This window comes from Tetrao urogallus (genome assembly GCF_951394365.1).
Source record: "Tetrao urogallus genome assembly, chromosome: 13".
Classification (NCBI taxonomy): Eukaryota; Metazoa; Chordata; class Aves; order Galliformes; family Phasianidae; genus Tetrao; species Tetrao urogallus.
This window is the reverse complement of record NC_136826.1, coordinates 10,351,598-10,377,866: the sequence shown is the minus strand read 5'-3', so window position 1 is coordinate 10,377,866 and position 26,269 is coordinate 10,351,598. Positions and strand designations below refer to the sequence as shown.

At 37.3% G+C, this 26,269-nt stretch overlaps 1 protein-coding gene across 1 annotated transcript in view; it reads right to left on the bottom strand.

Annotated features, from left to right (window-relative positions):
• LOC306951526 (connector enhancer of kinase suppressor of ras 2-like) overlaps window positions 1-23,939 on the bottom strand; it is a gene marked incomplete at both ends in the record, with an annotated part of 166,738 nt that extends 142,799 nt beyond the window's left edge. The window contains 4 exon segments of the mRNA XM_079542036.1: window positions 22,842-22,915; window positions 23,772-23,845; window positions 23,849-23,863; window positions 23,865-23,939. Coding sequence (XP_079398162.1) covers window positions 22,842-22,915; window positions 23,772-23,845; window positions 23,849-23,863; window positions 23,865-23,939 — 238 coding nt within the window.
• Between the last annotated feature and the right edge of the window lie 2,330 nt (window positions 23,940-26,269).

Here is a 26,269-nt window from a genome sequence, read left to right as displayed (position 1 = left end):
ACCACAAACAAGTGCAAATGGCACAAAAGAAACAAAGATAATGCACTACAGCTGTCTGTCACTTATTCATGTCACTGTCTTGCTGAAATCTCTACTCTTTTCATTTTAAGGTGCAAAAATTGATCTATAATTTAAAGTGCAGAAGTTTGCATCAGAACCAGCTATGTATTTGAGAAAAAAGTACATCTTCTGTTAAATAGAGTTTGTAAAAACAATACTGTAAGAATGAAGTGCAAGGTGGCTTTGTTTTATTCATACTTACAGCACTTACCTGAAACAAGTATTGGTTTCCAGAATAGTCTTATTATATGTGCACCAAGTAAGCTAATTATGCCATTAAGATATTCAGCAATGACTGTTGCTGCTTCAGGAAGAGGAGCTTTGGTCTGGCACTGTAAAGAGTTTACTGAACTGTTCCCTCACGTATTGTTCTGTGGGTCAGAGATCAGAAGGAATACTCAATGCTTTTCAGAGCAGCTTTCTGGAAGCTAAAGAGAACTGTTTGTAATCTCTGGGACCTGTTCTGATCTTACAGATGAAATGTTTCTGTACACTCAGGATATCAGATGCATACCTCAATAGCTCGTGTTTCCTGAGTGCAGTTTAGTGTTAGTTTGGGACCTATTGTGTAAACATAATATTAAAATATGGTTTCTAAGAGCCAAGTAATTTTGGTTGTAAATTTAAAATAGTACTGTTTGCTCAGAGATGTATTCAGTTCAAATGCCTGAGATAATCAAACCAACACTAAATAAATAACTCTTTATAATTAGAATGTGTGCAATGCTAACATTTTCAACATGCTGGGTAGATGTTATGGACTGATCTATGGATGTTTAATGGCTGATGGGAAATCCCATTCAGCAGCCTACTTCAGCTGCTGTCAATGCAAGTATGTGTGGCACTGCTGAGAATATGAACGCACAGGAGAAATGCATGTGGTGTGTTTGCCTAACAAGGCATACACATGCATCTCTGCAGGAGTCCAACAAATGTGTTCACTTTTGCCCAATTCTAAGGTTATTAAATCATTTTGTGATATGGATACAACTGTGGAAGTTATCAAAAAGATCTGTCTGTATTATCTAACTGAATTGGATTAATTGTAAGACTTTTTCAAAGAACTTAGTAGTTTACTACTCAACCCACACTTAGATATCTATATTGGTCTTTTTCAGACAACTTTTGAGTGCTCCTTTATATTTAAATGCTATTAGTACTAACAAGAGGGAATAATAATGGACGTTATCAGAATAGTTAAGACATTTAATTATATGAAGACTATTTAAACAGATGCACTTTGTCAAGTCTGACTGCAGGGTCTAAATGAAGTTTAGTAGGCATGTCTTCAAATAATTTGTGCACAGCATATTTCATGGAAATACACTTGAAAAGCCAGCCTGAATGTTTTTCTTTCTGTTGTCTTAGGAGAAATCAGAGGAGTGACTCCTCAGCATTCATTGCCTGAATCTACCAGCAAAGCTTACATAAAAAATCTGTGTAGACTCCATCAGCTCCACCTCCAATTTTACTCCTGTTGTGGGTTTCCACCCCTTCCTTTGAACACACTTTTATGTAAACGTTACAATTGCCTGTAATAACTCTTTGCTTTGGAGTCGGTAGTTGCAATCCTTTCTTGTCCCCATTAATGCACAAGACAAATGAAGCAAAAGACCAGTTTGCTTTCTAGGGACGATCCTTGTCAATTTTCAGGCTTTCATCACCAAAATCAGGCAACCTCTGTATTAGTATGACTGGCAGAAACCTTGTAAATAGTCTTCAAGCCTAATGATTAATTAGAAGAAAAACAAGGTAAAATTCCAAAACCATTTAAACTAGTTAGGACCTGAGTCTGTCATCAGATGAGCTGTTCTGGCTTTTTGAGTGCAGTGTTGAAAGGTGTGCACTGCATACAGCACACAGGTGAGTTGTATTTGCTGTGCATATCTTTGCCCTCTCTCAGACGTTATCCAACCTTCCCTCACCAGGTCTCAAAGAAGAAGCATGTACACAGTTTCTTTCTTAACTCCTGGTTAAAAATCTAACACTACGACTGTTCAGACTAATGCAGATAATTTTCAGAATTGATTTCTCATAGGAACTGGTCTTGAAGATGTATACCTGCTTGTGAAAACTATGTTGGTCTTTAGCTGGTGTAAACCACCGTGTTCCTAATGGCAGTTGGTGGAATGGAGCTGGTGCTGCAAACTGCGTGATGATAAAAAGCTACCAATCTATGTAAGCAGATATTGTCAGCAGTTGTTAATGCTTTATTAAATACAGCTGTCTCTTTGATTGCCTTCGGTATTATGCATATAATTCTTTTCTCAACTCGGAGGCAGGTAACTTAATTAAGCAGTGTAATTTTAAACATGATCTACATTTCCTTATATATGTTCTTTTCCATTTCCAAATATGATAACCTTGCTTTTTTTGTCCTTTACAGCCAACTCGTTCAGTATTTTATTGATTAGTGTTCCAGCATTTCACTGTCAGGCATTCTGAATGTTTCTCTTGCTTTTAGTACTTACCCAATTCCGCTTTCTTGGCAAATGTTATTGTTCTTGTCAACTTCTTTATTGTCAGATACATCTCCCTTCCTCCCTTCCTTTCCTTCTTTCTAGTAAAATGTGCTGCCATACAGCCTGGACACTTTACTTGCTGCAGCGATCTTGATATGAACTGATTCTCCTTCATTATGCACCCTCAAATTTGCTTCCAGCTTAAAAGTGAATGGTGTTCACTTAGTTTGTAATTCAGGCTGTTGGGAACTTGTATTAAAGTTCATGTTTCCTATGTAAGCAAGATTATTAATTCCTTTATATTTCAGGGGATTCATACTTCTTAAAACTATTTATAGCTTTTCTTATCTAGAGATGGAAACACTGTCTAGCTGCCTGGGGAATTGGAATAAAAGTGTTTTAAAGAAAACTGGAAGAGCTATATGTGAATATATATAGCTACATGTGAAGCCTTTTTTGCTTCTAATTCTAATTTAGCTTCTACTTCGATTGCATTTGCCAGTGTTGCTGACCCTTGTTCTTGTGCATCGTATGGGGTCCTGCTTTGTGGACCCTGCATGCACCGTATCATATGTGTCTGCAGCTGCTGTAGACCTCTGTTAGTGAAAAAGATGATTTGCTGAATATTCCTATCAGTAGGGAGGGGTTTTCTAATGGATACAATTTACACAACACGTGCTGATGTGCAGTTTTCTGTCACAGAGAAGGGTATCTCTTGGAATATGGAAGTACAAAGCCAAAAGTAATAGCAAAGGCTGCAGTGTATCATGGCTGAGGGACATACATGTGGCATGAAATGTCCCCTGCCATTTTGAACTGCAGATCAGCTCATCTTGGTTTGGTTTGTTTTTAAACAATGCATGGACACATTTTTATAAAGTTACTGTGGTGAACCCAACCATTCTGGTTACCCTTCTGTTGTCAGGAGCTTCCTGAAATGCCTGTTCTCATGTAGCTCTGCTTATTGCTGCTTTTACTTTATAAACACTTCTGCTATTAGAAGATGCTATTTTCATGCACTTCTTTTTTTAAAGATTTTCTATGATCTCATATGTAGTTTAATTTGGGTTTTGATAGCTTCTTAAAGAGCAAGTTTAATATTTTCTGCTCTTGTGCAAATTAGAATTGGATTCCTATTTGCTCACGTTTTCTGATTTTTGGTTCTTTAAAGTAGTTTGATGTCATCCAATGCTTTCTGGGATATCATCCATTTGGACAAATTAAAAACCAAAAAATAAAATGTCTCAATAGCTATAATGTAACTATTTCTATGCAAATATTTGACTGTACAAAGTAAAGGAAGGTATCTTCCCATTTCCAAGGACGCAATAAGATTAGAAGCTTTCAGCATTTATTATACCTAGTGGTTCTTTTGCCCATCAAGAGATCTTTGAAGCATCACTTAAGGGAGGTATAAGCATTTTATTTCAGATTATTCATTCCTTATAAATTTATTATTTTGGTTGATCACATAAATATTGAAGTCAAAGGCAAGTGAATGGGACAACTGCAGTTTGTTCTCCTATGGAACAAGACACCTGTGGGGATAAACTAAATGTGATGCTGAGAGCTGTCAAGACAAATTAGCTGGTCAGGAGGCATCTAAACAAGTCTGAAACTTAATGTGAGTAAAAGTGAAAAAGAGATCTTTCAACTTTTGTACTTAACATTTAGACCTGCAGTATTTGAGCATTGAGCTGCACTTTCATCTATTTTTTTTCCCTAAAAGATAAACTTATTTAAAAATTAAACTATAGTGGCTGAAACATTACTTTGTTCATGCCAGCAACCTAATTGAAAAGTCTTTCTAAGGAATCAGGTGCTATGAAATCAGGAAAAAAAAAAAAGCCTTTTTTTCAGATGGAAATTAATTCAGCAAAAAGTTATCAGAACTGCCAAACTGGGGATGTTATCACTCCGGTAATTTAGAGCGTAGGCAAACTCAATCTTAATTTTGCAGGCAGATGAGACGAATGTACAAAAATTAAATGTGAACAAGAAATATTGAAAGGTTTTGAAATGCTGAAAGTTAGCAGCTGGGGAGAAAAACGTTTGGTGATTATCTTCAATTACAGCACAGTTTGGTGAAGATACCTGTGTACAACACAAAATCCTCAGTTCCACAAATTCTGGTAGCATTCTGGACCGCAACTTCAGTAACACTGACTGTATTAAGCTGGAAAAAGATTTAAGTTCACATTATGATGGCAGCTGGAAAACATTCTGGAAATAATTTCTCTTAAATAATCTCCCCATTCATATCTAGTAGTAAGTGTTACTAAATAAGAACCACACACATTCCACAGTTGCTAGCAATACTGTGACAACCAGGTGCTCGAGCTAGTGAGCCAGGCTGTGCAGGTTGGACACCTGAATGAATGTTGCTGACAGGATGGTAGTAATGTAGTGGGTTCTGGCTACACAGTTCTCTGTGCTACTTGAGTACTTTTTCTGAATTGTACATGCTCCTAAATGAACCTGATTAATTCAAGATCTGGCACTGCAGTGAAAACATGATGTGGGTACACAGTAAGAGCTACTGACCACAGCAGTGCACCAGATGTGTCTGAAGTAAACAGTACTTTTCCCAGCCAGTGTTCCACCGAAAAGCATACAACTGGATTATAATTGTACTGAAGGTTACCTTTAAATCTATGTGTTTTCTTACAGAAATGATAAATGCTGTGGTCAGTTAGGAGCCTCTAAGATTAGGAAGAGATGTATCTATAAAGCCTATATGGAAAAGCATACACTATCATTTTTTTCTGAACTGACCTTCCGTGTAATTGATCAGAAGGGGCGACCACAGGTATCTGCATTATAGTCTGAGAGAACCACCAGAGAAATCATACAGCGATATCCCTGACACTGTACAATTCTGAGATATTTGACATCCAGTATTCTGATTCTCAACACAGATAAGTTATTTTGTATAGCAGTTATTTATCTGTTCCTCCCCTCGTGACCCTTCTATCATTTCTTTTAGCAGCTTGGTTTGTAAAAACCCACTTGCTGCATACATTGATTTCTGCTCTAGCTGCTTCCTATGGCTTTGTGGTATCACTTATATGATGCTTATAATAGCAATCTCTTTTACAAAGTGGATATCCATTAATAATTTATATATTTACCTATCAGAACAATAAGGTGTGTTTATTGGATTCTGTTCTCATGCAGACCTTGCCTTTGATGGCACTCTTGCCTTGGTCAGCATTCAGCAATACTGTGCAACAGACTCCTGAAATTGTTACAGTTTTGGACTTTACCTAAGGCTTTAGTTCTGGAAGTTCCACACCTGTAATTAATATACAAACAAAAACTGTTTTATCTGTTCAAAAGAAATCACTGGAAACATGAAAATAACCTGGTATACTTTCCCTGACAGCAAAATTTCCTGGTGCTGCTTTACCACTGGTGTAACAGTGTCACATCAAAGAAGGCATGCCGATCTGCATGTGTCACCTCATCTATGTGCATGTGGTGCATGTGGCCTGCAGCTTCAGCGACTGCTGTGATCCCAAAGGGTGGCACCCCTGGTAAAACACAGGAAAGTCTTCAATTAAATATCTGCTGCGGGTTCAGAATTCAAGGCCAATGCTAGATTCTCAGTGCAGGAAGGGATGTATGAAGTTTGGCTAAAGAGATGCACTGCATTGTAAGAATAAATTTCTGTCTAACAAAATCAGTATTTCCTGGGAAAAAAAAAAAAAAAAAAAAGACATAGAAAAGGGAAGTACTTTAACAAAGATTAAGACAGTTAAAGCTTTGTCGCAGTCCAGGGAGGTCTAAGGCAGAAGATTGCTGTAATTCACCTTTGTGGTAGCTAAATCTGTTGGCTTAGTATGCATTCTGATTGAGGAAAGATTTTGTTTGTTTTGATGTTTGTTTCTGAAAATTCTGCTTTTGAAAATTATCAGCATCCCAGGCCAATGCTTTCTAGAGGGTAAATATATTGCAAAGATCCAGCTATATATTTCCAATAGCTGACTGTTCAAACATGATGTTCCCGAATTGTCTGTCTTATTTGATGTCTTCCTCAACCTGCTCCTCCTCCTTTTTGAATTTCATACTCAGTTTTTTTAAGAATAACATCAAAGAAGCTTGTATGCGTGTCAATCCTGCAGATACTCAGCACATTGCTGGCGTTTATGTTATGAAAATGTAAGAGAAGCGCTGTTTGAGAAAAGCTGCTACAAAGCAGGTAGTGATTTAATGAAAAGCACAAAGATTGAAAGGGGTTTGCCAGAGTCCTGTGTGATGTGAATGTTAAGAAGCCCATTCACGTCATCAGCTTCCCTGCTGTACTTTCCATTGTCCCTCCTTTTTCAAGCTAGCTAGAACACAGAGAACTGCATGCTAAGGAAAACCTTAAACTAAATGTGTAATCAGTCTAGCCATGATCAATGCAGCACAGTTAATAATTTTTATTAACTGAATTAGCTTTTCTATTTTTGCTGTTTATGCATGTCTTTTGGGACTGGAGCAACGTAAGGCATATTTAGAATCTGGTTGTTTTGGAAAATTCTGCTTATACACCCAAAAATAAAAACAAGGCTATTTTTCCTAACATAAATGTTCACCTAAAATATATTTAAATAACAAAAGCATATGTCCAATGAATAGTTCAGTGTGCAAGTTTTGCTCTGAGGATTTGATTCTGTTCTTGAAACAATGCAAATGTGTGCTAATGCAGCTGGAAAAAAAAATTGTAAAACTGCTATTAAATGAGTTTCCTGGAGTCAATGAATTTCTGCTTGAAACAGTTATGGGATTATGGCCAAGCTAAGCCTAGAGGTGTCTGGAGGTGCACAGGAACAGACAAATGATCACCACAAGAGCTTTTTAGGTTCACAGAGCTAATGTTTTGGCTCAGCAAGTCTACAAATTTTGCATTAAGTCTTTTAGGAAAAAATAAAAAGTGCCTTTGCCATTGGGGCACTTTGCTAGCAGCAAACACTGTGAATTTGTTAAGTGTGTTTAACATCGTAATATACCAAATAGAGCCGTATTCTGTAAGTAGTCCAGGTGATTTAAGTGAACCATTCAATACACGTGATGCTGATGTTGACAAATAGAGTTGTTTTAATTATCTGAAATGAGAAATTAGAGTTTTCCTTTACACGTAATTCCTTCTTTTTCTAAACCAGATCTGTTTTTTAAGCAGTTTTTGTAAGCAATGCAGCATAAATTCATTGGCATCTTGATACAATGATTTTCAGTAAAAATATGCCAGTGATTTGCACTGGCAGGAGTGGTAGGAGAATGAGGCATCATAGCCCTATGAGCTTTTTTTTCATAAATATATACGATCATTACTAAATAGACCACTCCAATACACTTTTAATATATGAGAATATATTTTTAACTGCTGATTTAACTTCATGCTGCACTTTGCCATAAAACATAAAGTTTTCTCTTCGCTATGCTTTTGATCTGAGGCTCCATGTTGCTTTGTGAATATCATTCCTGTTTTCTATACTGACTTTCCAATATAGAAGGTTGTGTCTGTGTTTCTATCTGTATAGATTTAGTGACAATACAAAACCAGATTCACTGATAAATAGGTGCTGAGAAATCAGACAGTTTGTGTGAGAGTTTCTGGAAATCACTTGCTGTGTTGTCTATAAATTATTTCATATTCACAGTTTGATTTTCCAAATTCAGTGGAAAATTACAATACAGATTGTATTCATTGGATTTCATTGGCTATGTAAAGATGGCAGTTTCAAAATGTTTGCATTATATTCCCTACATTTTAGTAAAACATTCCCAAGTCTAACATGGATTTTCTATTCTAAAATATGTAATTATTTTTTAAAAATAATCCCATTTATGAAAGTTATGAGATATTATGAAAGTTACGAGAAAGTTGCAGCTAAAAGACTTTTGCCTCTTGAAGTAATCTGCAATGCAAATAGGTAACAATATAAAGCTATTAGGAATAATCTTCATATACCCTACTTGACTAACTAGGCAAAACTGCTTCATAATGTCAGGTCACTTCAGTGCATTAAAACAAGGCTTCCATTCTTCTATTTCAAATGGAAAAAATTGCTTTGTATTCAAGCATTAAACCTGTTGCGTTTCTAAACTAAATAGTGCTGTAAAATAATATTGCCTCACCAGCTGAATCCTTCAACTTAAATAAAATGGCAATGTCAAGCAATCTGCTCTAAATAAGTAGAGTGGAGAGTAGAATATTTAACTTTACTAAAATTTATGTTGGTTCTACATGATGCAGGAAGTGAATATTTTTAAAGAATTGTCTACATTCTTAATCTTTTAATCTTAAGAAGTGTTTCTTTAACATAAGTAATTTAACTGTAAAATTTAAGTGCTTTTGAATTCCAAGGGATTTGACACTCCCAAGTGTAATTTAAACCTTTTAGAATTAATAAATATTTTATAAAAATACAGGATATATCATGGTATAATTACGTAGGATTACTTGTCCAGTGTCTCAGAAGTTTTCTACAGTTCTTTTCCACTTTCTAAGTAGAAGACCTTTGTTGCATTAAGAGGCTATCTCCCACATACTACTTTCAATTTGTTCTCTCTTATTCACATCTTCTTACTTTCCTCACTGTCCTTCTCACCCTTCTCCTATGCAAATCAACTCTTTGATTTCCATGCAGTTCTTTAATTGCAAGTCTGATAAATTGCATTCTTAAATGTTAGCAGTATGCATCTTTGCCAGTGGATTATTTTGTCAGTTGCGCAGTTGTTCAGTGATACAATTCAGCCCAAGTCTGGACACTGATTTCTAACTGCTGTGTAGAGTTTCAGATTTCTTCCTGACTGACCTGCTTAACATAATTAGCTTTTTCCTTATGCTGAACTGACAGATACCTGAGAAACAGCAGGCATTCCCAATGTTAATAATGCTATTTGGCCCAAGGCTTTTTTTCTTAAATTGCTATAATATTGAAGATTGCAGTAAGTTGTATTTGTTGAAGAAACTGTGAAGATCTTTTAGCTTAACAGAATCAAAGATGAAATCAAAATACACAAAAAAGGAACAGAGAATGAATATTATATTTTCCCAGAGGCTATGGTTCACAAAGTACTCAGCTTATGATGACCAGACTAGGAAATTCTGTTTCTCCATAAGATTCCTGTTTAATGCTAGGTCATGAATCAGTATGTGACCTGTCAAAGCTGTCTGTAAGAGCTCATTGGTCTTAAGCAAAAACAGTTCTCTATCATGACACAGAGGTAACTGAACTCAATGTCATTAGATGAAATATCATCAGATGGACTCAAAATTAATTGAGATTCATTATGCTCATGCTGCACATACTTGTAATAAGAGGTAGACCCTTTAGCATAGGCTGCTTTCTAAATTCATCAAGCGTGGAAACCGTGGTCACAGGACTGGCTCTCTAGTTAGCAGAGAAACACAGAACTGCCTCCTCCTCTTCCTTCTCCCTGGTTCATCAGCCTTGTTGCTGGACCACACAAAACACAACAGTTCTTTCCCTAACTTACCTGAAAACACACACTCATTTATGGCTTCCAGTAGTATACCTGAGCATCCATGCTATCTTAAATTAGCACATTCATACTAAGTAAACTTGTACGGTCTCCATGTCACACTGCAATATAAACCCAGAATATACACACTTTTAGGAGACAATTCACCATATAAGAGTCAATGCAGCATAAAACTTTTCTGGAACATTACTTTTGACAACAGGCATGCAGGTTATTTTTTACTTTGAAAGTGTTTCAAAATAAGGAATCTCTAACTTAACAAGTCCTGTGGGTGGATGGTTTGTGTGCTTTTGGAGCGCTGTAAAGCATAACAGGGACAGTGAGGAGGAAAGATTATGGCGCTAGTTGTCCTGAAAGCATCGATTGTATCATTAAAAATATATTTTTGTTGTATTTTTGTAACAATAGCTAATGATTGCCAACCCATATGCTTGTAGCAGATGTCCAATCATATATTTTCCTTCAGAGCAAGTCTTTCATATTACTTAATAGTAAAACTTAAGATCTATATTTTAATTCCCATCACTTTGAATCCAAACACAGCAAACATGATGAATAATATGCTTCAGATTTTCCCTTGATTAATGGGCTACATGTGTGCAGAAAACACTTCAGTCTTAGAGCTGCGATTTCCCCGATGAAGAAATTGCCAGCCAGATCTTAATTCCTGAAAGTGTTTCCCCATGGAACAATGATTCTGAAGTGCAAGTGCCCAAGGTGAAATTTCATAACCCTCACATGCTACAGATGCTAATGGTAATAACTGCCATTTCTCTGCATTTCACCATCTCTCTCTTATCTGTTAAGTACAGTTTCTCTTGAGATTACTTATAGGGCTCAGAACCCTTATCTGCATCATGCTTCTCATATGGACTTCTCATATCTCAGTCCCTCCTGACTCTGCTGGTCATTGTGGATATCCTCTTCAGCAATCCACAAATGCCTTGAACCATGCAAAGCAGAGTTTTTTGTTGAAATATTGCTGTATGGAAACAACATATCCCCAAAATGCTTTACTAATCCCCAGACAGCATTGTGTGCATTACTCTGACAGTAAATACTGCTTTGACTCAGGTTACTTGAGCTGAAGAAGAGAAAAACCTAACAAGCAGCAGATACTAATAACAATCCTACATTCACATAGTGCCTCTCGTCTCAGAATTTTAAATTCTGTTATAAAAGATGCGCAAGGACAATTTTATCTTTAGCTGAAATTCCAGCTGTGGACTGAAGTGTGATTTTTATTTTAAACAGAAGTGAATCAGGCCATACAGGCATTGACAACAGACAAAGCAATCTACCTTCTAGTTTTTACCAGGAGTGGACGAAGTTACAGATTTTAACATTGTTCTTAGAATCACAGAATGGTTTGGGCTGTTAGGAACCTTTCAGATCACCAGTTACAGCCCCCCTGCTACAGGCAGGGACACCTCTAGACCAGGTTGCTCAAAGCAACCTCACCACCCTCACAGTAATGAATTTCTTCCTAACATCTAGTCTAAATCTACCCTCCTCCTGTTTAAAACAGTTTCCCTTTGTCCTGTTGCTACACGCCCTTATAAAAGGTCCCTCCGCAGCTTTCCTGCAGGCCTTCTTCAGGTACTGGAAGGCCACTATATGGTCCCCTGGAGTCCTCTCTTCTCTAGGCTGAAGAGAAAAGCTCTTTGACTGCTTTCTGTTACCTCATACTCTTGGAATCTCAGATCACATGAGCATGTACTTTCATCAACACCAATATGCAAGAGCCACAGTGATGACTTGGGTTAATATAGATTGAGAAAAAATATCATTTACTGAATCATAAACATTTACCTTTGTTATGTGGATGTATGCATTTCCAATCTGATGCATTTGCTGGCCAGTGCAAGTACATCTGTGCATAAGCAGTATTTGTCACTTTCATTAACAACTGCGATTGCCTATATATGTTTTATCAAAAGTGGTATGTACATTTGCCCATACATGCACTAGACTACACTTTCTTTAAATAGTTTTATAGGCATGGTTTTTTCAACTCTTGTTATTATCCTCCTTGTGTATTAGCATTTATTGATTCTTAGAGTCTAACCAATGAGCTCAAACACAGAAGTTGGAAACAGGTGCAAACCAGAAGATAATGAACACTGGAAATAAGCATGGTTTTAATAAACATTGCTTTTTTACTAGATTCTAGAAGATCATATGAGGGGAATACCTGGAAGATCACTGTACCTTTTTAATCAAGAAAGGGAATATACCAGTGCAAGACTGTACTCTAATCTAAAGAGCCCCTTGAGAGTATTTCTTAATTATTTTGCTTGATCAGTTTTATCACCTTACACAGAGCAGTCAGTGTACAAGATATACTGATGCTACTGTAAAAAGAGATGCTCTACTGTAATAATGGATTTATTTTTCTATAGTTGTCTGTCATTTACTGATTTTGTGAACCATGTTTAGCTGTATGCAGGGTTCACTAATACAAACTCAAGGTCACTTAGCTTTGGGATGATGTCTTGCAGAAAACTTAATAAAAAAAAACATGCTCTTCTTGTTCTGTTTTAGTATGCAATTGTTACTGACAGTCATTTGGATTGAAAGCAACGCAGATGGTAGTGCATCAACAGTCTTCGAATACAATTGAATTTCTTATTTTTCAGTAACAATCTCAGATAATCCCTCTTTCCTAAGATTTGTACAGATAGAGGGATTGTGGGGATGGCCTTAAGGAAGACCACATGCTTTCTCTAAATACAAGTACACAACTTGCAATAATTTTGAGGCACCATGTGAATTCATCACAGAGAATTTATCACACTCTGCTGGCCATCTAGGCTTGTAAATTAATTTTATTGAATAATTTTCCCTACAGTTAGTGGTAAAATGACTTCCTGACTAAAATTACACAAGTTTGCCTCCAATTTCCTCTGAACATTTTGGATGGAAAATAGAAACCTAGTTCATTTTTCACTCTGCAATGAGTTACCATTCATTTTTTCAAAAACTGCTTTTCTTTAGAGTAAGAAGTTAGCCAGTGTTTTAACATGTTCACTAATCAGTTGTTGTTGTGTTTTGCTTTGTTTCCCTGAGATATATTCTATGTTCTTTATGTGCACCAAAACCCAGAAATGTGGATTCTGTTATCTTTTGGGCAATGCTTAGATGTAGAGCTTCAGTAACGTGCTTTAGGGATGTTATCTGTAGAGCACAGAAAGTCATTGGTTCCATATTTATTAGTGATGGTTGCATTATTCCATTGTAATTCATTTGGTGTTTCTTGAACGCTGCAACATAATAATACATGTTTCAGTGTTCTACGTAACTTATAGATTTTGTACATGATTGTGGCCTGCTCTTAATCATTTTCACCACACGTTCTCAACAGCATACAGGAATCCAGAATGTGACTTGTGCAGATCTAGCTAAGCTTACTAGGCTTAACTATAGATGCAGATTATTCACCCGTGTTCTTTCACCATTGCCATTTGCTTCATTACGAGAACAAATACAGACTTCCAGGATGGTATTACATTACTGTAGTACACTGTAAGGTTTAATTTTGCTGGTGACATTGTGCTTTTATGTGACACCATACCAGTTTGCAAGCAAAATCAAAATATTGCCTGTCATCTCACCTCAAATATGGGATATTAATGAGATTTGAAAGAACAAATTTTATGGTAATTCCAGCAATTCAAACCAAGTATGACATCAGATGGCAAAAGAAATTAAAAAAAATCAGAAGGGTGAATTATTTCATATGCCCAGCAATCAGCAAGCCAGTCTGACATTACAGAGATGAACTATACAGCTTTGTTTCTCATGGAATTTCTGCCTGGATATGTAATATGGAAGCTGGAGATCTGTCAAAGGCACACCTGAGATACTTAAATACTTCTGAAAACCACCAAAGATTATGTGGAATTAAATTGTAAAAGATGCCAGGATTCCTCATACATTGACTCTCTTATTGCAAAAGTTGTTCTTAAAAGAGCATGTAAATATTCAAAGTATTTTAGAATTATAAGTGCTGCTTTGCCACTAATGGAACTCACAAAGGAGGCCTTATTAAAGAAATAGCTGCAGAACCACCTTTAGATGGGTAAAAATATATGGAACTTAGCAGAATAATTGAAGGACACCTCATTATGCATAGGGGTTAAGAAAGTTTTTTTCTTTTTTTCATGTTCTAAGTGATCTTATGGCTTTTTGGAAAAAATCAGAGATTAAATACTTGTTGTGAGTGATCATTTCAGTGATTTCATTTGCTTTTAAAACATTTAGTTGTTACTGATATGCAAATCATTACTTCGGTTGTCACAACAAAAGCTATTGATAATTTTTGCTGAGAATCATCGGAGAAACAAGAAATAGCGATTAAGATCCCTCTATCCACCCTTCTTTTATGCTCAATGGCTTTCTTAGCACAGTTTTTAGTGCTTTTAAGTCCAATTCTGAAAGTCTCAAGAAGCATTTTCCTCCATTTTTCTAAGAAAGTTAAAATAATTTAAAATCATCCTCTATCTGTCCTTTTACTAAATATATGAAAACTTCCCATCTCCCCATTTGCAGTTATAATCTCTTGGTTTTGCTATTTTGAAGAATTATTTGTTGCATATTTGATGCGTTATTCACTATTTCTCTTCAATCTCTTTTTTTTCCTAGAAACGCAGCATCTCTGAACTACAGCTCTGGATGGATCCATTTCTTTTTTTACACAAAAGTCCATTAGTGATCATTCTAAACCTCTATTATATTTTTCTGGTAGTTTCTTCCTGGTACAGGGTTCAAATGCAAGGTTCAAAGTGTTTCTTCTCTGCTTTGAGTGCCTTTTTCTTCCATAAATCACAAGGTGATAACTAAGAAAATTCACAGTGTGGCTTGGTATCTAACAATCAAAATCTCTTGACAGTGAGCAATTAAAATCTCTCCTTGGTGTTCTATAAATTAGAACATTTCAATATGAGCTCACTGTTCATGCTGAGTGATCAATTACAAGTGCCTACATATGATTTTCCTGCCTTTAGGAATGGGCAATGGGCAGGTTCCTATTTAGAGCACATTCCACCCACTGCAAAGAATGTGCTAAGTTGTGCTAAGTTGATACCCTGTTTGAACCACTTCCCCTCTGTCTTCCAGGGAGGCAACATTTCAGTCTGAAAGAAGTGAGAAGCGTCCTTAATATTCATGATAGATTTTAATGTAGATCTGATGAAACATTAACATACAGCTTCTTCCATCTGCACTTTAAAGCTCCTGGAAGATGTGCTAGAGCATTTTAGGCTGGATTTTCCTATGCAAGTAGGAAGTTTTTAGCTTTCTCTAAGCAATATGAGGCTGTTGAAATGGTACGCCTTTATTTATAAAATAATTATTTGATGGATGTATATTTGAAATATACAGAATCATCTCTGGTTTGCCATGCCTGAGACCAAAACTTGCAGAAGTTGTTTGCTTTTTGGTATCTGGAAATGCTTAATATAGACATGTCTCTGATGCTGAAAACAAAATTTTGAAAGATTGGAACTTTGTGCATTACAAGAGAGGCAGCAAGGCACAGCAACTGACATCTGCATTATTTATTAAACCACATGAACTTTGTCATACAGGATGGTAAAACCTCCCACACAGGTGCAGCCACAGGTTGGAGAATGCTAGGGAGAGAGGAGAAAAGGATCTTATCATTCCCACACTCTTTATTCTGTTCCTTTCTCTTGTTGTTCTCACTTATTTGCTCCTGCATTTTGAAGGCAATTCACTTCCAAATCACTGCAACCCTCTATTCCCTGAGTTATATAGGGCTAGAACTAGAATTTAGTGTAGAACGAATGATTTACTTCACAATCTGATGCTTAGTCTCTATGTGATTACAGAATAAAGCAAGAAACAAACTGTGAGAGAATAATGAATAAATAGGAGGAGGGAGAAGAAAACAGAACAGAGGAAGCTAGTGAAAAGAGAGCTATAACAAGCTTTTCATTCAAGTGATAATTGCTATGTCTGAGTTGTCATGCTGATGACACTACTGTCTATCTTAACTCAAACAAAGGTAGTTTTCCATGTAAACTAAGAGGCAGATGTGTCAAATTAATCCCTACTATATTTGTAGTAGTTTCAGTACAAGTACAGAAGACACAATTACTGCCTCTTAAAATTTATGGAATTGTCTCTGTATGATGCTTGGTGTGACAAAGGTGAACATGTTTGTAGGAAATAGAGCTGAGTGTATTTTGCAAAATTATAATCTATTGCATTTTTATCTTAAACTTCACCCACACTGCAACTGAAATGCACCAGAGTGCTTTTGTAGTTCTTCTTTGCCATAGACCAGCTGGTGGAGAATTTGAGTAAAGGAAACCAAACATGGCACTGGCCTTGAATATTTCTGAGTGCATCACTATAGAAGGTCAACAAGGACACTTGTTGGGAGCCATTTGAGAATTAGTTAATCAGGAATAATTTCATTCTGAATCACCTCTAGAGCTCTTCACAAATACAACCTTACAATTTTTTCTTCTCTCTTAAATCTATAATAATAACTCACTGAGCTCCCCCTTCCTAAGTCCTGTCATTGCTACATAGCATCATGGTACCACCTGAAAGGTTCAGATTTATTAGGAACAGTAAATTACTGCAGTAGTAGCATTTAGAAGGTATCTAAAAAATTAAGCTGACAGGAGGTGATGAATATACGTAGTTGTTCAGCAATATTCCATACTATTGATATTTATTAAGTACAATGTTTCATTTAGTATCTTCAAATATATAAATATAAATATATACATATCCATTTCTTTGGCAGGACAGATTTTCTCAGGAAGAATGGCATTAAAGTTGTTGGAAGTACTTTCCTTTTTTTTTCCTTCTAAACTCTTCAAGGTGTTAAAATAACTTCTCAAAACACCTCATTAGATGGGAACATTTCTTTACTCAAGTACATGAAGCATCCATCTGACCCATCGTGTACATTTAGGACACCATCTTGAGGACACTCCCAGAAAGTGCCTTCTCACTGCATTTGAGATGTCAGAATTAGAAAGGTGTCCCACAATTATGTCTGCAAAGAAACCTTGAGAGTATACCGTTGCTTAAGGAGCATCCAATATCTCTGCAGTTACTTGATGTACAGTGCCTCATTTAATTAGACCTGAAAGTGTCATCCATAGGATCCAATTTATTCTGAATTTTGTTTCCTAATATATTGCACTGTGGAATAGGGATACTTGAAGGGAGCTGATCTCTTCTGAATTTGCATTGTTCATCTGTTCTTCCTGCAGTGGTCAGAATTCAAAGAAAGGTAAGAATTTTGCATAATGTGTCTTAAGAAAAGGTTATAGGATAATGCAATGCATGACAGTTGACTGCCTGTATTAAGATTCTAGACAATAAAATAAATTTCTTCACATAATGACCTGAAAGATTAGTTACACTTGATAAATGTAACTGGAGGGACATTCATTCATTCGGCTCAGATTTTTCTGCTTGCAGATTCACATTTATTTAAAGCAGTCTAAATGTATACTCTTTATAGATGGGAAAAATTTGTAATATATCCCTAAATCTCCAGATAATAAATACAGAGCGTTAAATTGCAAGCATTGCTAAAATCTTTTATGGGGATAGTGCTAATTCTCAGTCAGTTCTTGGAAAATATATAGATTCTAAGTCGTCCTCAAAAACCTAGGAGAAAAGAGGTAATAATTATAGGGATGAAGAAATACCTCAGCCAAATAATTCCTATGTTTCTATATTATATGGACAATATATGATACGAGGCAGGTCCCCATTACTGGCATTGCCCACGGCAAACCTCTGGTAATCCACATTTGTTGTGCTTGCCTTGCTTAGAGAGAGCCCAAAGTCTGCGTTACAGTAGCTGCTTCTGGAAGGAAGGCAGCAAAAGGCACAAAAATCCTGGCACCCTATGGCTGTTAATCCAACTGTCCAGCCTAGTTCTTCTCCTTTGTTATTTCCATGCCACTCCCTCATCACCGTTGGAAAATTTGGGGTTTTTTGGCTAGTCATTGAGAATCCTGGAGCTCAACTCATAAGTCAGGCATTTACTAGCACTAATTCATCCTGTTCAATATTTTTTAAGATATCGCTATTTTAATCTGGCTAAATAGCAACAAATCGCTGCCATAATTTATTTCTAAAAGGTATTACAGTTTAGAACTTTTAGGCAGACGTTGAGTTCTGATTCAATGACTTCTAGCAAAAACTGCCAGTGTGGTACTAGAGGAACACAGTAATCCAACTGGGAGTGACAACAATAAATTGTTTGCTTCAGTTTTGGAATTGAGAGTACAAGGAAAATGATGAAACCTTCACTTTGGAACTGCTTGACAATTCACTGCTAATTCTGAGGACTTCTCTGTTTATAGCTCTCAGTATTCTTTCAAATCTATTTGTCTACAGAAAGACCTGAAAGGATGCTATCAAACTTACATTTTTCTAAATAAGGTGTGACCTGGGTTATCTACCCAAGTTTTAAATTGCATCTTATGAAGACGAGTTCTTGCATTACAGGATTCTAAGGTCACGAAGGAGGATCAAGGAAGCTAAGTATCATCCAGATCAGTTCTGTAAGGCTGCATTTGCAGTAGATCATAATATTTAGCTGTGCCTCCAGTACACTGCAGGACTTTATATATTACGCTCTGTAAATAGAGGAGACTCCCTGTTCCTGACAGACTGCTGCAGAACAGGTAGTGATCTAATGAAAAGCAAAAGGAGACTGAGAAGGGGTTTGCCGGAGCCCTGTGTGATGTGAATGCTAACCAGTCCTCTCACGTCATCAGCTTCCCTGCTCTCAGCTCCCCCTCCCTCCCTTCCTTTCTCTTTTATGAGCCAGCTTGAAATCAGGGAATTACATGCTAAGGAAAACCCTTCAGCTAAACATATAATTATTCTGCACAGGATCAGTGCAGCACAGTTAATCAGTTTACCAACTGAATTAATTTTTTTTTTCCATGTCTGCATCTCCTGTTGAGAGTGGAGAAATTCTAGATTTAAGGGGAGAAATTGGTTGCAGTTGTGAAGTGAATATCTGAATCTGAGCATTTGTTATGAGAGGATCCTCTACTGCAGGCTGTTTGGGCAGACAAACCTTACTGCCACTCCTTGAGTAAAGGACTTCAAGTGGAGTTGTTCTTACAGGTGCTTGAGCCACCACTGGCTTATTCTTCTTATTTTACTGTCCAGCTGTTTTCTGAAAGTTAGAGCTGTATTTCATTGCATTGGATTGTTCCAAAGGGTTAATATTTATCTGTACACAGGTGCCAACCCACTGTGAAAGAATGACCCCGCCAAGCCCACCAAACTCTGTACAGGATTACCCTCCATTGTGCATGGACACATACTGTAAAATCATGGAATTGTTCAAGCTGTTAGGGACCCTGAAAGGTCAGCTAGTGCAGGTCCCCTGGCTCCTCTGCAATAAGCAGGAACATCTTTGGCTGGATTTGGCCGAGTGCTCACTGATAGCGTGCTGGCAACCGCAAAGTGTCTCTGAGTTCCACAGTAAGTGCAGAAGTTCATTGGCCAACAAGCACTAACATCTCCAGGTCAAAGAATTACAGATGTAATTATTGAAGCACATCTTGTCATTTAATCATGTTTATTAGAGGAAAAAGAGAACCAGCTTGTAAAGTATCGTGATAATTAATACCCGTGTAAGTTGTACAGGTAATATTTGTTTTCCCTGCTGTGCTGAAATAGAACTTAAGCAATGCAATGTAAAGTTCTTCCTCTTAAAGTAGATTTCAGAGTCCACAGTACATATCAGAGGAAAACAGTCAAGTTGTGGAAGAAATGGAGACATGCCAGAAGAAATACTCATTTTCTGAAGTGAAAAGCATTTACAGAAATTTTACATTTTGGAAAAACAATAAAGAAAAAAACACTGCTTTTAAAAGTAACCTCACCATTCATGTTTCCACTCATCTGAAGAGTTTCTTTTTAATCACAGTGCCTTCTGCTATGTGTTTGCTAATCTTTACAAAATATTTTTGTAAAAAATACGCTCTGAGGACAATTTCTTTTATACAAGTTGTTTCGAGCCTTAATTTCAGTCCTATATAAAGCTCTGGAATCAATTTCTAAAAACTTGCTTGGCCTTTTCAGGTTGTCCACAACCTCAGACTCAGTGCCCAAGTTGAATTCCTGATGAATGCACTCCTGAGATAGGAACTGTGAATAAATAGAAGATGCCAACTTGTCATAATAATGTTTCTTAGAGCCTAGTAATTTTTACTTTTTTTGGCAAGTAACATTTCCTTAAGGAAAAGGACAGAAGGACGTCTTCTCTTGGTTGAGACTTGGGCTACAGCTGCTTCTGCTAACAGCGCACCATAATCAGGATGCATTCTGGGTAGCCAGGTCTCGAACTATTAACATCATTTCTGTGTCTTACTCCCATCTACTATTCAATTACTTGGTCCTGCTGGTAGTCACTACTAGTTCATCTCATACCATGTACTGTAATAAGCGTTCTAAAAACTAAGTTAAAGAATCTTGAATAGTTATGACAAATGCAAGTTAAAAAAACCAACATATTTACCTCTGCAATGTCTTACAACATGCAACCTTTAACCCACAGCTGACTAGACATTTTTAAGGAATAAAAAGGCACCTGCAATATTAGATACATTGTCCATTAAGATGTTACTTTCCATGGTAAAGATAGTACTTCACATTTATAAAGTGTTAATTTCCCCAAATGTTTTCACTGTACCTTTTAGTCCTGCTAAAAAAGCGTCCTCTCAGTCTAGATGACACCTAAAAGCTACATTAGTATGTGAATATTGCTACTTCGCAGGACTTTGATCTCTCTAGTGCATTCATAACCACTGAGAAGAATAATATAGCTAATGGAGCTGACATACAGAATATACATAAATTAAAAGGAATTTTGCCCAGTGGTCACAATGGGGCAAATTTTATAAAATTAGGGATTTCTATGTACTTTTAAACTAATTTTGGAATGATTCCATTTGTGTTTGTTACATCTGATCTTTGATTTCAATTGAAATGTGCATTTTATAAAAGCAAGCATTAGGATAAAACAGGAATGTGGTGAAAAAGGATATATATGCAACTTTACTGTTTGTAGATTTGTAACAGTCATGTTGCCAAGTGAAATATCCGTCTTGTGAATACTTCAGTGTTCACTGTATTATATATACGCATAAGCCCAGAGGCACAAGACTGACAATCCTGTCTATTCCAGACATCCTCATGGATGCAGGATGCAGTCTTTGTATGGAAATGTAACTGTCAAACAACTCAATACATTTAGGAATCGTTTGTTTTTGCTTCCTGTGGATTAGAGTTTCCCAAGATGAAATTAGTTTTTACACCAAAAATGATAAAAATTAGTAAGGAGTATTCTTACATTAAGCAACAAGTATTACATATACTGACATTCAATTTACGTAACAATTCAACCCATTAGTTAAAATAGCATAAGGAGGTCTACTTTATAAGTCTTTTACATACTTAATATAAAGGTGTAGATCAGAAGTCTCCTCTGCACTTACATTAGGTATTGATTTCAAATAATGCTACTGGAATATGGGAATCAATCCTGCACCTGATGGCTTTGGGATACACCCCAATGACCTGCTTTACACCTCCCAATTAACCTGATTTGACAAACACCTGAGACACGCATTCCCTTCAATACCACTCACTTCGCAGTACTGTATGCTTGCAGAATAGTTTGCTCCGAAGTGCAGTGCTGCTGATGGGCACTCCAACAGTCCCACTTCAGTTCTGTATGGAGATGTATCTCAGCAAAATGAGATCCAAGCCATTCCCTTATTAATGATAACGCACTGAAAGCTTTAATGACATTATATTGGGTATCCAATTCATCCCTCCAATAAGTTCAATAATCATATTACAGAAGTCATTTCCGTGAGTAATTCACAAACAAAATTTGCACCTCTTTTCCTTATATAATGGAGATCCATTAGAGCAGAAATCATTTGTCTCTAAGACAGGCAGCTCATCAGAAGCAGCGTGTAACAGCAATGCATTCCACTGTGGAAATACATTTTCCTCACTCAGGAGACATTTAAAATACTTCTCATCTTGAACAATTCTTCCCCCTCCCCTCCAAACCAAGCTGTATGTAACACTGCTGAGCATTATAAAGCAAAACATGTCACAGCTTATGGCTGTGTTGTGAAGCTGCAAACGTGCAGGGAAATTGTCATTCCAGTCAAGTTATCTGGAAGAGTTTCCCCTGTGAAGCCGTGCTCAGCACCGTGCGCTTCCCACTGCCCGCCCCACATCGGGCACAGGATGCACAGTCCTCGGTACCGGGGCTGCCGGAGACGCAGAGCCTCGCACAGAGCAGCACAAGCTGGGAAGCCTGAACGAATCAGGACATGTCACCAAAGCATCAGGATTCCTCAGACCAGCCACCGGCGCCTTACGCTCCTTGTATCTCCCCAAACTACACCACGAGTGCTGCACAGACACTGCATCAGATCACCTGACGTGAACAAAACAGACCTAATCAGGGCAAATTTAAAGCAGCCAAACATAATAACGTTACACTGTGCAATGCATAATGGAGCCCTGAGACACAAATACTTTATGTCTGCGTTTTCCAACAAATGCATTAGATCCCTGCTCAGTTCCCAGCAGAAATTCTGACAACATGCTGTACAGCTTAAACAGCCTTGCTCTTCAGTCGTGCCTCTGAAAACTACTGTGCAAAGCAGCATATGGGTTATTAAAACTGAATAAACTCTTCCCAAAACAAAGAATACAGGAGCAGATACATATTTGCAAGGATCCAAAGTACAGACAATGCATGATAATAAACAATCGTACCTTTCATCCAATCCACTACTTGCTTGGGCATCCACTTGCTAATAGGTTCCATAACGAGAGCCATCATCAGATCACTTATCATTCACACCAAAATCAGAAAAAGGAGAGAAAAAACGTATCAGAGCATGGCTGGGATAAGAGAGCTGTAGGATTTTACAGTGCAGTCCAAGGAGAAGATGATGCTTTGTCCCTCCAGGTTTCTCCTGCACTGATTCAGTAATGTATAAAATTACACTGCTTGATCAGCTCTGGCACCTCCCCCACTGCACACAGCCTGCAACGCTGGAGCACACTGAGCCAGGAAATGGTGCAGTACGTATAGACTTACTTACAAGAGCCTCTACCCAGTGATCTACTTATTAGACTGGCACAAATATAAAATTGTATTACACAGAGAGCAATTGGAGCTGGAGCTATTCCAGGCACTGAGTTTTAAGGAGCTTTATTCCACAAGCTGTGGGATCTTCATCAGGGAAAATATCACCACTGTAACTTGATAGCAGATTGTCTCAGCTTCATTGTGAATATGCTGACTGTCATTCAATTTAAAGAGAAGATAGAAATATCAGAGTATCACTTGGCATCTGGCAAAATGCTGAGCTCCATCTTTACAATGCAAAATGTTGCTGAAGTCTTATCCTATATAATCACGTAATTCAGAATGTCAAACACAGGCTAAAAAGTCTCACCAAGATAAAACTATTGGAAGAAAATGCTTTCTTTTCAGGCCACATTCAGAGCCAGCCTGTGATCCTCACATTTTGTAGTGAAAAGTGACAGCATAGAAGGTTGGAGTCAATTTTCACTGCTACAGCACCCTTAACAGACAAGCGTAGTATTTTGATTGAAAGAGATGGAACTATTAGACAGCCTCTCCCTTCTGTTAGGAATAAAAATCTTTTCAATATTCCTAATAATGAAGTTCATTACCTTATCAAAAGATGAAGGTGAAGCATCTTAGTGAGATGTGCTGGACAGTACTTTCTGGACCCGTTTATGATTGATTATGCCTCGTGCAGCAGCGTGTTCTGCATCATGTGGTTGAAGAGGTGTGTGCTTTCTGTTCAAGCCGTTGTCAGAGATGCACAGCCCCACCATTTTATCTTTGGAGGGAAAACTCGGACTCCAGAAGAAAGGCAGAACAAAGCAGTTCCAGCTTTCTTTCCGGTAACCTTCCACCCATGCCTTTTCTTCTGCACTGTTTCAAGCTCCACTAGCATGCTAGAATAAGAAAATGATATTATTGCCATGTCTCCCTCACTCATCCCTCACACAAGGACCGTGTTGATTTATCTGTTCTCTCTTTCTTACATGAGGGAACATAAAAGATTTTTTGTGCTATGTGTTTGTGCTATGCTGTTTTGGGCTTCTTCTTTAAGTCTATATAGATAACAATGCAGACAAGCATCTTCTTTTCCCCCTGAAACGTCTCCAAAGGGATGCACCATCTCAGCTCAGTGATGCACTCTATCCTTTTTTATTTCTCGTTTTTGTGTTGGGAAGTAGTGTGATTAGTATTCCGTGATGTGTTTTGAGTGCTTAGAGCACAGATCTCCTATTGAAAAGGATTCACATCAATTATCCTTCAAGAAGGCTGTTTGCTGTTTCCAGCTGAACAGCATGTCAGCTTCCTCTGTGAGTTTTGGGAGACCACTTTCAGTAGCTTTAGTTCTAAATAGCTATTTACAATGGACATAATAATAGCAAAGATCTGAAGCACAACGTGCTTCTCTTTTTATGTAATAGGGGACCAGAGCTGAGATATATGGAACAAATATTTGTTAGCTACTGGAAACTGTGCAAGATGTTTGGTTTAGGTCTATTTCTTTCTTAAAATTATTCTTAGAAAATTATCATCTCTCTTGGATTCTTCTGAGTTTAATACAAATATGAAAGAATTTGAGTTAAACTATGTTGTGTATGAATTTGGTATTTGGACATACTATGCTGGAAAACGCCATCATGATTGCTTGGACTGTTCCCCTAGTTCCTGTAATTTGGCAGACGCTCTGTCAAGGTCCTTTTGTCTCACATTTCCTAACTATGCTTGACTGGGCAGACATTTTTGTATATTTGACATAGTTTTGCAAGAAGATGGAGTCTGAATTCAAAGCTCATCAGTGTCAGTGGGCACACTTCAATTCATTTTTATTGTGCTTTGATAACAAAAGAAGCCTCAAACCTATTATTTTAGAATCAATACTTCCATTTTCAGAATGAGAACTTTAAAAAAACTTTAATGTCCTGTTACTGATGTGTTCCACTAAAAGCAGGTTTGCATTTTCATTTACTCGTATGTTATTCACCACCATGTTGCCAGCTCCTCTCCTATGTTCTTTCTTCTGGCTAGTCCCAGTTTCTCTGTATTTGGAGACTCTACAAACTTCTGGGCAGCCATCTACTTCTTGTACTACTTTACAGGAATTAAATATTTAAGGTTGTTAAAAGTAGTAACTTTGTTTCTCTCCTTCCTTAGCAAATGATTTATTCATATATTCAGCTTCATTATCTGGTGCATAGATCAGTGAGCACTGCAGAAGCCTGTCAGTAATCAACCCAAAAAAAGGTTGATTACACCAACTTCTTTCATGGATACGTACGTTGTGACAGTCCAGGGAAAACTGTACCTGGGTGTTTCCTCTGCTTTTTGTTTTTTTATTTTGACACAGATTTATTTCTCGCACCCTACCATATGACAAACGGGACATGGGAAGGTCTCGTCTAGAATGGAAATCTAGAATCCCTGTTTCTAGAAATGGAATCCCTGTGACCAATCACAAAGCTCACTAATGAATGTAACTGGGCAATAGTTTAGGCCAAATGCAGTCAAGATGTGTTCAAGCTATTTCAATAAGCACAGTTCAAGTCGGAGCATAGCACTTTACAATATAGATTGTCCAGTGTGCCAGCTGAGGTAATGACTCTGAAATGAGTAAGCATGGAATGTCCTTCTTATTACTGACACGGTTCCCAACATGGTGGTGCGGGAGTTAAATTGGCCAGGGCACAGTTATTGGCAGCCATAGGTCAGAGTAATAAAAGTCACTAAACAAAAACTTTTAAAAATGTAAGCAAAACTCTCTAATCTCTAAAGTTATTCTGTGTGTTCTTCTGCCCACTTACTGCAAGGCTTCTGCCTGGATCTATCCCCCACTCTCTCTTGTATTGCTTCCTAATATCAGCATAAAAGAAACAATGCATTCCCATGATTACGTTTTTCTTCCAGGCTGAACACAGCAAACCAACAGAAAAAAAGATCAAGGAACATCTTTCTCACTATTATTCTATCTAGGTCATGTAAATGAGAAATACTTTCTGACTGAAGTCTGCAAAGGCATCGGAGCAAAGTAAAGCATTTGAAGCAGGGAAAGGAAACAGACCTTTCACTATATGGTGCACAGTTGTGGTCAAAGGCCCACAGAACATAA